General features: G+C 31.2%; 1 protein-coding gene across 2 annotated transcripts; it reads right to left on the bottom strand.

The window, feature by feature from the left end:
* Positions 1 to 679: 679 nt before the first annotated feature.
* LOC133187444 (B-cell receptor-associated protein 31-like) lies at positions 680 to 11826 on the bottom strand. Of its 2 annotated transcripts, none has more exons than XM_061322821.1 (8): positions 11652 to 11826; positions 10602 to 10695; positions 10088 to 10188; positions 9388 to 9535; positions 8791 to 8935; positions 8139 to 8229; positions 3007 to 3107; positions 680 to 1807 (listed from the first exon to the last, which is right to left on the bottom strand). In XM_061322821.1, exons 2-8 carry the CDS (start codon positions 10691 to 10693, stop codon positions 1769 to 1771), a joined length of 717 nt encoding a protein of 238 aa, XP_061178805.1. In that variant the 5' UTR covers positions 10694 to 10695; positions 11652 to 11826; the 3' UTR covers positions 680 to 1768. The 2 variants fall into 2 exon arrangements, with proteins under 2 accessions (XP_061178805.1, XP_061178804.1); XM_061322820.1 differs by having other exon boundaries at positions 11711 to 11826.
* Between the last annotated feature and the right edge of the window lie 1008 nt (positions 11827 to 12834).

The raw sequence follows: 12834 nt of genomic DNA, 5'->3' as shown, positions 1-12834 counted from the left end.
ACCCTGACATTAACGTTCTATATAAGGGCTTAATTTATATGGAAAATGTTAACTGGTTGCTTCCTTTCACAAACCGTGCTTAATTATAAAAAAATCATTCAGAGTGCGAACATCACTTAGATAATCTCAATTTAATAAGAGACATACAGCTTTCAGACTATGGTTTTTTCCATCAAATTTCAAGTTTCTCTCCTTAATTCCTTTAATAAAAATCTACCCTACTACCCTTTCTTCCTCTGGACGACATACAAAATGAATATGTACAAAATTTATGCCCGTTTCCTGAAACATACTAAATTTTATTGTTAGGATAAACACAGGAATAAAGAATCTGAAACTTGTGAACCAAAAGGTAAAATAAGGCTTATAGCGAAAGAGCACCTGCAAGTTCTTTCCTTGTCACTGAAGGTTCATATATGCATGTACTGTCAAGGTCACTAGTTCTCGTTCAATTATTCTACTCATTTATTTTGAATAAATTTAATAACTTACAAGAATTTTTTGATTATTTCTAGTACAAAAGTGACATGCATTTGTTTCTTATTTAAAACCGATATCTGTGGAATGATTTTGAAAATAAGAAAATTGTATCCTTATTACATTCATTGCACAAATTATCTGGCATGTTCCCACATACAAATGCATGATTTGATAAGTGAATGAATTTCAAGATTCAAGACACATTCAAAAGCTATTTATTAACCAAATCTACAAGGAGCTTTCTATAAGATCCCAAAATTCAGCGAGTTAAAAAAAAATACATGTATGTGTATGAGTATTTATGTATGTTGTTTCCCATCAGTAAAAAAAAAAAAAATAAAATTATACAAAGATTTCCAATGCATTTTTTTACTCTAATTTGAAAGTCAAATATTTTTTTTTATAATACACATTCAGCAAAGAAAACACTTGTTTTTTTTAGCAAGTTTAAACATATGAATTATGTCCATGAACAGTGCTGTTACTTTAAAACCAAACATCTGGTTCTCTAACAATAAAACAAACGCAGATTTAGCACACAGTTTATGCACATGCACAAAAATACGGAGAAAATTTTAGCTACGTATGTTAAATCAAAAATACATACTTTAACTTCAAATTCATTTAATATTGCATTTTTAAAGCATATTACATGTATACACACAAGGGCAACATCTAATCACATCTATACTCCAAGGACACTATTCATTGCACAAACAATTTTTGAAGTCAAGGCTCTCCAAAAGATGTAAGAATGAAATGACCAGTGTCTTTTCATATATTCCATCAGAGAAGAACCACCTAAGTATTTAATTTGATGTAAAGGTGAAATTAATGAGAATTTTAATGAGGAAGTAATTTAAACAAAGATAAAATATATATCAAATCACATTGGTAAAAATACAAAATTATAGACCATATCATTTTAATATTAGTTTTGAACATAGGAATCCCTTTCAAGTGAATACAGGTTTAAATGTTTGAAACATGCAAAAATGTGTCCAAAAAATCATCAAGACAACGATTTCCACAATCTTTTCTAATAAAACTAAAGAAAATATATACACAAGATTTGATACAAAATACTAGTTTTATAAATAACAGCCAATAAAATAACATTATTTCTACAGAATTAGCTTCCTGTCATTTACACAGTGACTGGGGAATACAAAAATACCAAGCAGCATTGGTATAGCTTTGAAAAGACATGTAAGTCTCATTTCTAATGCAGTTCTTACAACAGACTTTGATTTTCTTTTGACTGTTGTGTAGAGGTTAATCATCAAAGCTAGTTGTCTTTCTTTGAGCCATCTTTTTCGACTTTTTCCTGAAAATCAAAATTTAATTTCACAAGTTAATTTTTTAAATATTTGTATATAATATATACATAAAAACTTTGATGATTTGAAAATGTTGAGAAAATTGATGAATAAATAATAATCATCAAAGTTTCCACTCATCAACTTTCTCATCCTTGTTGAAGAGCACTGGTAAATAACAAGTATTTAATTTAAACCATGTTTACATTAATATAATTTAAGAGCTTCCTGTTCTTATTCCTTCATCACTTTCATTTTCACTATGTATTGTAAGAATGAAGGTCATTGAAGTATTATTAGTGAAATATTATCAAATTATTGTCTATTAGACAAGCGGAGTCAAACTCTGTATATAAAACATATATAGTGAAGTCATACAATGAAAGTTTGACAAACAATAGCAAGTCTTTCCTCAATTTTAATATTTAAAAATGTAAAATTCATCTGACTAAGCGAAAAAAGACTTTTCATAATATATTTTCTAGAATTAAAGTTTTTGTGTTGATTTTTTGATTTTTCCACTCTTTTTAAACTGAAAAACTTAATTTAATTATGCTTAATTGCTTTAGTTTTTCCATATTTAATATGTTTAAAAGTAAAGCATAACATATGTATGTATATTATTTGCATATTTGTTACTGTGAATGATATTGATTTAATATTATTTTAATATCAAATATCATTAATATAAACTATTTAATATTTAAAGATTGTTTTAAAACCATAGTATTTATGGTATCTAAAATTTCTTGCCATATCATAACACAGCAACTTGTCATTTGAAGACGAAACTTTATGTCTTTTTGAATGACATTTAGTCCCCTAATGTTCAATGTTGCAGTATATGTACACATGTATAAGGTAACATATGATGTCCTCTTTGTGCCTCTTGAGAAAAATTATATTTAGACTACTAATGAATCACGTATCCAGATAAAAAAAAAATAAATATATTGGGCAGGCCCAATCTGAAATATTCAAATTTCTATCACTGCCTGTCTGATTCTTACTTACAAATGATATGAACTGAAGAAGTATAATTTAAGTAATTTAGTTGATAAAAACTGTTCTACGTGATATCAAATTAATGGGGAAAAAATCTAAAATGCTAGAGAAAATGACCGAAAATTGCTAGGAGGACAATGTATTTGGCCATAATTTATTGTTGTGACATAGAATTTGAAGTTAATTCCACACAAGGTTTTACCTGTAGTTTTTCATGCTCCTTTAGCAATCTGTCATATTCATTGTTTGTGCTAGTAGCTTGAGACTTCAGTGTTTCTAGATCTACTTTTGTTTTCTTCAATTCTGAAAAAAAAATGAAGAAATTCCATTCTACATGCACTTTTTAAAACTGGTATTCAAAGCATAATAAAACTACATGTACATGTAAATATATAATACTGTTTATAAGTATAATTTGGAATGCTTTAAATCATAATGAAGGTTTCTAAATATTCCATTTCACTACTTTCATGAAATTTCTTTTGTTCCTAAACAGATTTTCAAAACTTTTTATAAATACTTGGTGACCCTACTTCTACTGATTTTGATACTCCTTCCCGATGATTATACCAATAAACCTTTCTTGTATTATTTTATATAAATTCTGCAGTGAATTTTCATATTGAAATGATGTCAGTTACCTTGAATATATAGTTAAATACAGTATCAAATTGTAATCCTTAAACATCAATATATATATATATATATATATATATATATATATATATATATATATATATATATATATATATATATATATATATATATATTATTTATATATATATATATATATTACAGTCCCTGAAACGTTCTACTTTCCCATTTTTCCGTTCGCTCACCATTCGTTCAGCGTGCGTTTACCGTTCGTTCTCCGTTCACAGTTTTGCGTTCAGTGTTCACCTTGCGCTCGCAATCACCGTTCACAAAGCTTTCACCATTCGCTCTCCATTCATTCACTTTGCGTTCACCTTGCGTTCAGCGTTCACTTATCATTCAGTCTTCACTGTCATTAGGAACTCCGAAGTGAAGGGACTTATCTTTTTGTAACTAAGGATTTACAGGTTTTGAAATTTAATAACTAACATATCGTATTTAAAGGATCATTAATTCATGGGAAAAAATGATCTACAATGTGTTTCATCATTATTCTAACTTAGCTGTTAGGTTATTTATTAAATTACTCTGGAAAATAAATGTTGTTACAAGTATGTACCTATGTAGAACGATGCTGAAGAATTAAATTTAAATATGGGCAATGTACGGATACTTCAAGCACTGCAACATTTTGTTGTTATATTAAAGACAACAAATCGTTAATGGAGAAATAGATAATAATCCTTGTCAATTAATTTACCAACTGCAGCAAAATTACGAAAATATTTATTTCTAACACATTTTTTTTTCAATTAATTTAGAAATACATATTAGAACTAGTTCTGAGAATTATAAATAGTACTGCGGAAATCCAGTTAATCAAATATCTTTGGAGCAAATTAAATTGATAGTGTGGTTAAAAAATATTTATTTAAATGTAATACACTACTATTTTTTTCTACTTTACATATATAAAGTCTATGATTAAAGAGAAAAAATTTCGTCCTTCCTTCATCCTTACTTTATATGTTTGCCATTCGATAAGACCCCCCCCCCCCCCCCTTTTCCACCTAAATCAGTTAATTAGTCAGTATTTCCAGTATATTGTAATTAATATTTAAAAAGAAGTCAATGCGTTTTGTACCACAAAAATTTCAGTCTCAAAACAAATATGCATCTTAAAAAGTCATTAAACAATATTAGCTCAAAATATACAGGGTGTCCCAAAATATATGATACCATTTGAAATACCTGCCACAAACACATCCCTCGGGCAATTTTTTGATATATGTCTCTAACAATATTTGAAGAAGTATAATTTTTTAGCAACAAAATATTCCAAAAAAATTCTCACACATATGAAATTACAACATATCAAATTTACATCAAACTTTTGCAAAAAACTGCAATTTTAATCAAAATGGATTATCAATAGAGCTAGCTACCTTCATTTTGAAACTGTAATTATCAATCCTAGACTTAGGTTACTGCTGCTAAAACCCAAACCAGAATCCTTAACATATACAAAAGGTTTACCTCTGATGAAAATCCAGAAGTAACTACCGATACAGGCATGTTGTCTCAAGTTAAGGAACTTTGCGCAATGTCTAGACATTATCATTACACAAATAGAATGTCATTTAGAGGGCATCATGTAAAAAGCATAGCATGTTTCAAAGTGAACTCATTTTGTTGTTTTCTTTTTAATGACTGTCAAATTATGTGAATAAAATTGGATAGTATATGCAATGTTTAAAATGCATTTGTTGTAATCCAATATTCATTACATTGATTAGGGTTTACAGAATCTTGAAATGGTATTATATATTCTGGGACACCCTGTACACGTGCCAGCGGTGGTATTTTAAATTGGCAGGGAGTATGTTTCAAATTCATTCCAAGTGTTTTTTATTTAAATTATTTATTTATAATTTTTTATTTTTTGAAATGTTGGAATCAGATCTAGAAATGATAAAAAATGTTAAAACTTCTTGAAAATGCTACAGAGTAACACTTCGCCTTTGGTGTGACGAGACTTTCACACCTGCACAGTGTCGAATGACTTTGATTGACAGCACAAGCACTGGACTTCGTGTGAACTTGAAGCAAGAAAATAAAAACCGATTATAACTGTGAAACAATGAATTTGTTGATAAAAAAAAGGTTACTTTCACTGCCTGATATATTTAGAAAAAATTTAAGAATTTTTGTGTGATGCAGGTACCTGTACATGCAATTTGGGGAAAGGGGGGGGGGGGCTCAAATGGGTAACGGGATGTTTCGCACCTAAGCATGGTTCGCGCTGCGATGTTTCGCACCAATTCCGTTTCGCGCTGAGATGGTTCGCCCCAAATTGTTGTACAAATATGTGCTAGCCTACTGAAGTTCGTTTAACAAAATTTTAGATTTTTAGATTTTAAACATGTTATATGGTTTTTTGATATTTTTTGAAACATTTTTTTTAATTCAAGGAGATTATATTTGTAGCAGAGACATAATTGTGTTTGAACTGTGTTTGAAGTATACATAGCATATAATTATGTATTATTTTAACACCATGCTAATTATAATACCGCCATCTAATTAAGTAATTATTGCTGGTTTGACTACCAACACGTCAATTAATAAATTCTCACCTTTCGATCTACAACTAATTATACAATTAAATCCTCATGGAATATTTGATGAATCTTTGGCAGTGCATACATGTATTATTAAGTCATGCATTTGAACACACAACATCTATATATGTATATCTTATAATTGATAAATAATTGATAAACAATTTTTTAAAATGGATAATAATTTCATGGAATATTTAAAATAAATCGTGAGATGTTTCGCACCTTAATCGGCGCGAATCATCCAGGCGCGAACCATCTCAGTGCGAAACAGAATCAGCGCGAAACATCCCGGATTCGCTAAAATGGAATCTCTCTCTCTCTCGTTTGTCCATTTAATCAAAACTATGACAGCATATTACTTAAATATCAAGTTCTCTTATCTGAAGTATAATCACGGGGAATTGTCTACAGATACATGTAGAAGTCTGCTTAACAAATCATCATAAAAAAATAGACGAATAAATATATTATTGCATTAAATTTTTAAAATACGAGTGTATTTACGCAATATGTCCACAGACCTTTGTAAAATATCTTCAATTTTATTTCTCATTATTTTACACGGAATCGCTTTGGCCCGGAAATACATGTGTGGTTGTTAAAACCGTTGTAATTCATTCTCCAAGTCAGTAATTTCCTCTTCCAAAATCATTATTTGTAATGGTTTTATATATCAAATAAGAATAAACATATATATAAATAGAATAATTTTATCTTTCAAACTACAGCGTTGGGTAACAATTACAATGTTTTACAGCGATAAAAATCGTGCGATTAAACAGCTGAATTTAAACATCATACATATGTGCAGAAAATATTGTAAGAAACTTAATTTCAACTTTGGAATATTTATTTATTTATTTTACACCTGACATTACAATACAATAGAATAGATACAATGCAAGAAAAAGATCAGAGGCATTCCGAATAAATAGTTCACCGTTCACTTTGCACTCGCGTTCACGCTCCGTTCACCTACCGTTAACCAAGTTGCGTTCAGCGTTCACACACCGTTCGCTCTGCATTCGTTCAGCGTTCGCTCACCGTTTAAGTGGGAAAGTAGAATGTTTCAGGGACTGTATATATATATATATATATATATATATATATATATATATATATATATATATATATATATAAATATGTATATATATATATATATATATATATATATATATATATATATATATATATATATATATATTTAAGAAATGAATTTAATTTTTGAAGATTCATGAGGACATGAACTACGACGCTTCACGCCGGCATATTTCATGAAGCGCGTTAGCGCTTCATGATAAATATGCCGGTGTGAAGCGTTGTAGTTCATGTACCTCATGTACCTCATGAATCTTCAAAAATCAAATTAATTTTATTTCTTATATTTACAATATTTCTTGATGAGTTACCACAAATTACGCCATTCAACTGTCATTTTTAAAGCAAAAAAGTTTGCACTATAGTTTTGACGTCAAGTACGGTATTATGACGTAACAATGGAGATATTCATGCTCATCCTTGGTAGTTCATGAGAAAATGAACAGCCTTCTAATTTGCAAAGAATCTTAAGGAAAAATATTTGGAAATGTATATATATATATATATATATATATATATATATATATATATATATATATATATATATATATATATAAGAAATGAATTTAATTTTTCAAGATTCATGACAACATGAACTACGACGCTTCATGCTGGCATATTTCATGAAGCGCGTTAGCGCTTCATGATAAATATGCCAGCGTGAAGCGTTGTAGTTCATGTACCTCATGAATCTTCAAAAATTAAATTCATTTCTTATATTTACATTACTTTCTGATGAGTTACTACAAATTACGCCATTCAACTGTCATTTTTAAAGCAAAACAGTTTGCACTAAAGTTTTGACGTCAAGTACGGTATTATGATGTAACAATGGAGATATTCATGCTCATCCATGGTAGTTCATGAGAAAATGAACTGTATTCTATTTTATAAAGAATCATGGGGAATTTATGGGAAATGTAAATATATATATTTGATTCATTAAAAATATATTTGAAATATATTTCTTTCTTTTTAGTGACTTCAATGGGAATTTTATTGACAATAATATATATACCTTCTTTAGTCTTGACTAAAGCCTCTTTTGTCTGGTCCAACTTCATAGCAAGGCTTTTCTCTTCTGGATCTAGGTCTTCGTATTCTTTACTCTGAATTGCCAACATAAGACAAAGTCAGTTTTCTTTACAAAATTACAGATTTCAGTTTGAGTCTTAATTCTGCGATTCCTACGCAATTTACTACACAGGATGAAGGATCATAAACCAGTGACCCACGTTGACCAAATATTCAAAACATAACCAACTGTAATCATAAATTTACCCTTAACTTCCATTATAATATTAACATCAACTTCTATATATAACATCCTGTTAACAAAAAGATAAGGGTCATGTACATTATCTTTCAAGCAGCAGGATCCAGAATCAGTAATTGAAGTAAAGCATTTGTAAAGTCTGTCACTAAATGGTTCAATCCATGTTAACTGATTGACTTCTACTGTATATAAATCTATAAAATTCTTTTGTTATCAGTCAATATTTCATAAAAACAGGACTGTAGAAAACTTCAAGACATTAGAAAGTTTGAGATGTCAAAGTTGAAACTCCATTGAACAATAAGTCAGGGCTGCCGACTCACTTAGATATACCCTTGGTATTTGATACATAGATGTTGAAGATACCTGATTCACCTGTTAGTTTCTATCCTACCTTATTAAAATTAGCAGTGTTGTCCTTCTCTTCCATCAGACGTTTGGCAGCTGCAGTAGCACTCTCTGCCTGCTTCTTGTAAGCCTCACACTGGGCTCCGAGCTTGGCTTCTTCATTAAGCAAGGTCAACAGACGTCGGATGATGCTAGAGCAAAAGAGTCAAATAATCACAAAGTACATATTTAAAAGTTAATGTTCAATAATAGGGATTAGGAAGAGAAGCATACTGCATGTATATCTTAGGCTAACTTTAAAATAATGTTTGTTTGCCCTCTTCCGACTCAGGATGAAAAAATTGAGTAAGTAGGTAGGTAAGACAATTTTTTGCTAAGAAAATTTCAATTCCAATGCTAAATTTTTAAACTTTATTGTCCAGAATATATAAAAAAAAAATAATTGCTTCCTGGAGGTTAAAAAAGTTTTGAGTCAGACCATTTTTAGCCAGTCTGTCGGGAGAGGGCAAGCAAATAATTTTTTAAAGATAGCCTTACAAACATATTTTATTTTTATTACTCAAACCTTTTTTGAAGAGAATTACATATTCAAGCAAGTTTGAAACTTAGGTATGAACTGTTAGCAAAAATAAGTGTAACTTACAACCAAAGAAACAAAGCAAATCCGGAGATGTAGAAATTTCTCTGAGCACGGAACAATTTCATCAGGCCCACGTTGACAGAGTCAGGATTGTGTTTTAAATCAACGGTTTCTGTGGGTTCTGTGTACTTGTGAACTTCTCGTATAGAATCTTAAAGAAAAGGCTTGAATATACAAAAAATGCTCTGGCTATCAAAGGCGCTCTTTTTTCATTATTACATTACAAATTTGAGCTGTTCTTCATTCAGGCAATATATTCTGTGGAATCATTTTAACTTGTGAAGGTCAATGACTTTGGGGCAAAATATTTTACTGGTTTGTTGGTAACTTGTATAAATAAAAGGTTCAATGAACTTAAGATATTAACTTAAGATATCATTCACAGAGGATGTAAACTTGTGGGTGTGACCCATGAAATCATCCAACACTGGTCTCCAATGAATTTGATCAGCAAAAATTTATGTATGAGTGGCACTTTCATAACATTTAATTCAATTTTATAGGGTATAACTGAATTATAGACTAAATTTACATTTTAAAACACCTTACAATATCAATACAATCTTTCAGCTCAGGTGAGCTAATAACCTACTGTAACATACATTTCTTGCATACATTCTGTATCAAAGTTATTTTACGCATAAATGTGTCTCATCTGAGACACCCAAAATACAATTCAGTATGACTGACAGGTAATTCTTACCCACAAACAGAAGCAAAAGTATTGCAATGAACACATTGAAGTAGATGTAGGAATATGAGGATGCACTGGAGACAATCCGTGATTTGAAAATCTTCTGCCACCTACAGAAAAAAGACAAATTTTCATCAACTGAAAACAAATATTATTACACGCATAGTATTCTTATACATATGCCATTTATGCTGCATTTCTTTTTTTATTTTAGCATTGATACTTTGTGTGAAAAGGATATGTCCAAGATCCCATAATTGTTTTGTTTTTCATTGATAATTTTCATAATTTTTGAAGGGGCTCAGCCTGGTAAAATTTGCATGCATTCTACAGCCTCCTGAGCTTGTGGATGGAAAAACTTTTCACAAAGACTGTAGTATTTTATAATTATTTCTAATCAGATATCAACCACAAAATGATACACAGCTAGCTGTTGCTACCACTTTCCCTCATTAAGGATTTCTTGTATTTTATTTGATGTACAGTACAATTTGACCATTATACCACACACAAGCATACACACCTGCTTGGAGAAACAAATGGTAGAAGCAGCACAATAACTACTCCGATCTCAATGTACATGAAAGTAGCCACAAACGTCCACTGAAGTGCCATGTCTGTAATATAATTTTAAAATCATATACATTATTACATGTACTACCTTAACATAGGAAAAAAACATATATTCACATCATAACCTAACAAAAATGTAAAAAAAAAAAAAAAAAAAAAAAAAAAAAGGAAAACAGGCACTTTTCTGTGTAATATACCTTTAATATTACAATTTCAGGGTGACATTGTTGATTTCATTTCATAATAGTGAGCGCAGCAAGCGGCGAAGCGCAGCTCCTCACTGCGAGCTCTTAAAGCAACGCCTGGGCGAACAGAAAATTCGGACTTTGCACATTGATCCATATGATTTTTTTCCACAGTTACCTGTGGTCCCATAATGCTTAGCTAATTGCATCTCGTAGCAAATTACATTCACGCGGTAGCAACAAAAATTCAACAAAAAATAAAATCACCTTGATTTTATGGATATTGCAGATAAATTGTAGATTAAATATTCTTGATAAAAATTAGCACTGATCAGACTCCGTTTTGGTAATGCAACATACATATGACGTCATATGACGTCAGAGTCTAGAAGCAGCAAAATATCACGTGCGGTTTGACAAGCCCGATCTAAATAAAAACTGAATGGTATCTGCGCTCGCCCTAACTGTCGCACCGTCAACATATTATTAGATGTTACTTACAGAAGCCACAGGTACTTGTGTCTTGGTTTAATATGCATGTACCTACTGATACGTTAAAAAGTACTTTTTTACATATTAATAAGTGCATACACATTTATAAACCGAGACCCTTGTATATGTGGTAGAAGCATTATTAAAAAATCCTCTAAGATATAAGCCTATTTTCTTTTTCAACACGCCAATCAAAAGCAATATTTTTTAAGTACAAATCTGGAATATATATAAGATATAACTATATACTAGCGTTGTCTGTTTCCAAATCATTGTGCTAGAAATGTTAACTCTGCTTCCGAAGCAGATGAATCCTTGCTTACCCTCTATTATATCTCTCTGCTTACCCACTCTGCAGTTTCTAAATCAGCAATCTACTCACCTCCGCTATTGGCAAAATAATAAACCTGTCAGAGATTAAGACGGTGCAATCAGAAAAATATTAAGAGTAATTCAACACGTCATGCTGTCAAAATAAATGACGAAAGAAACGGGTTGTATTATTTACTTATGAATATGACACCCTCGGCCCTCTACAACGTATAAAACCGGAAGAACTGATTGGTTCCCTGACATTAGTTAACGATCGTGGCAATCCTCTGCTGACTCCATAGACTGGTACCCTGACATTGGTTAACGGGCGCAAGCGCCCTGAAAAACCAACGACAGGTAACCACTGCCATTTTATCGCGTCACAGGAAACAACAATGATGATAAAAATCTATATTTAAACTAGCGTAAATCCATAGTGCTTGTTATAAACAAACCTTCTTTCTGCACTCCACACTGCTGTTAACAAAGAAAGTAGACGGATTTTAACCATCTAAAACCGTTACGAAGTGCTGCCTTAAAAATCATTGGCAAGCGACATCATAGGCCTTATTTAAATAACTCAAATCTGTGATTATTAACTTGCATATTTGCCATTCACCCATTGGTATGGTAAATCATTGATTCCACTACGTCACAAGATGTACTTTACCATCATTTATTTTATGTTTTCAAGTTACGGAATGATAGCGTTTAACTCGCCGCTCCATACTCCATAAATCACTGTATATTAATGTGTTTATGCGTCAGGATCGCAATGTTAACACTATTGGAACATTCTCGGGTTCATTGTGACATTTGTAAACTATATACTCAGTCAATACAGTCACTGTCATGTTATTTAAATATTTCCCACGTTTTTCATTGTTTTATTCTTCAATTTAGATATGCTACGTTATCTCTGTTATTTAGATCACTGGATCCACCTAACATTCTTCTCCGCAAGCATGGATGCTATTTATTTTTAGAATGCGCAATTGCTATGCGCGACAAAGCAGTGAGATTTTCCACTGTCATGGCGGCGGTGGTTACCTGTCCTTGTAATTCCTAGCGGCAGCGACTGGAATCAAGGGCAGAGAACCAGTGCTACTGACTCCATACAAACGTTAGCGAGCCACGCGAGGGGCTCCGAGCGACTGAAAATCAAGGACAGAGAACCAGTATTATAAATCGTAA

This window comes from Saccostrea echinata, unplaced genomic scaffold (assembly GCF_033153115.1).
Source record: "Saccostrea echinata isolate AGI-Se365-2 ecotype Australia unplaced genomic scaffold, CSIRO_AGI_Sech_v1 ptg000015l, whole genome shotgun sequence".
In the NCBI taxonomy this organism is placed as follows: domain Eukaryota; kingdom Metazoa; phylum Mollusca; class Bivalvia; order Ostreida; family Ostreidae; genus Saccostrea; species Saccostrea echinata.
The sequence above is the reverse complement of the archived record's forward strand: the minus strand, read 5'-3'. Positions and strand labels throughout refer to the sequence as shown.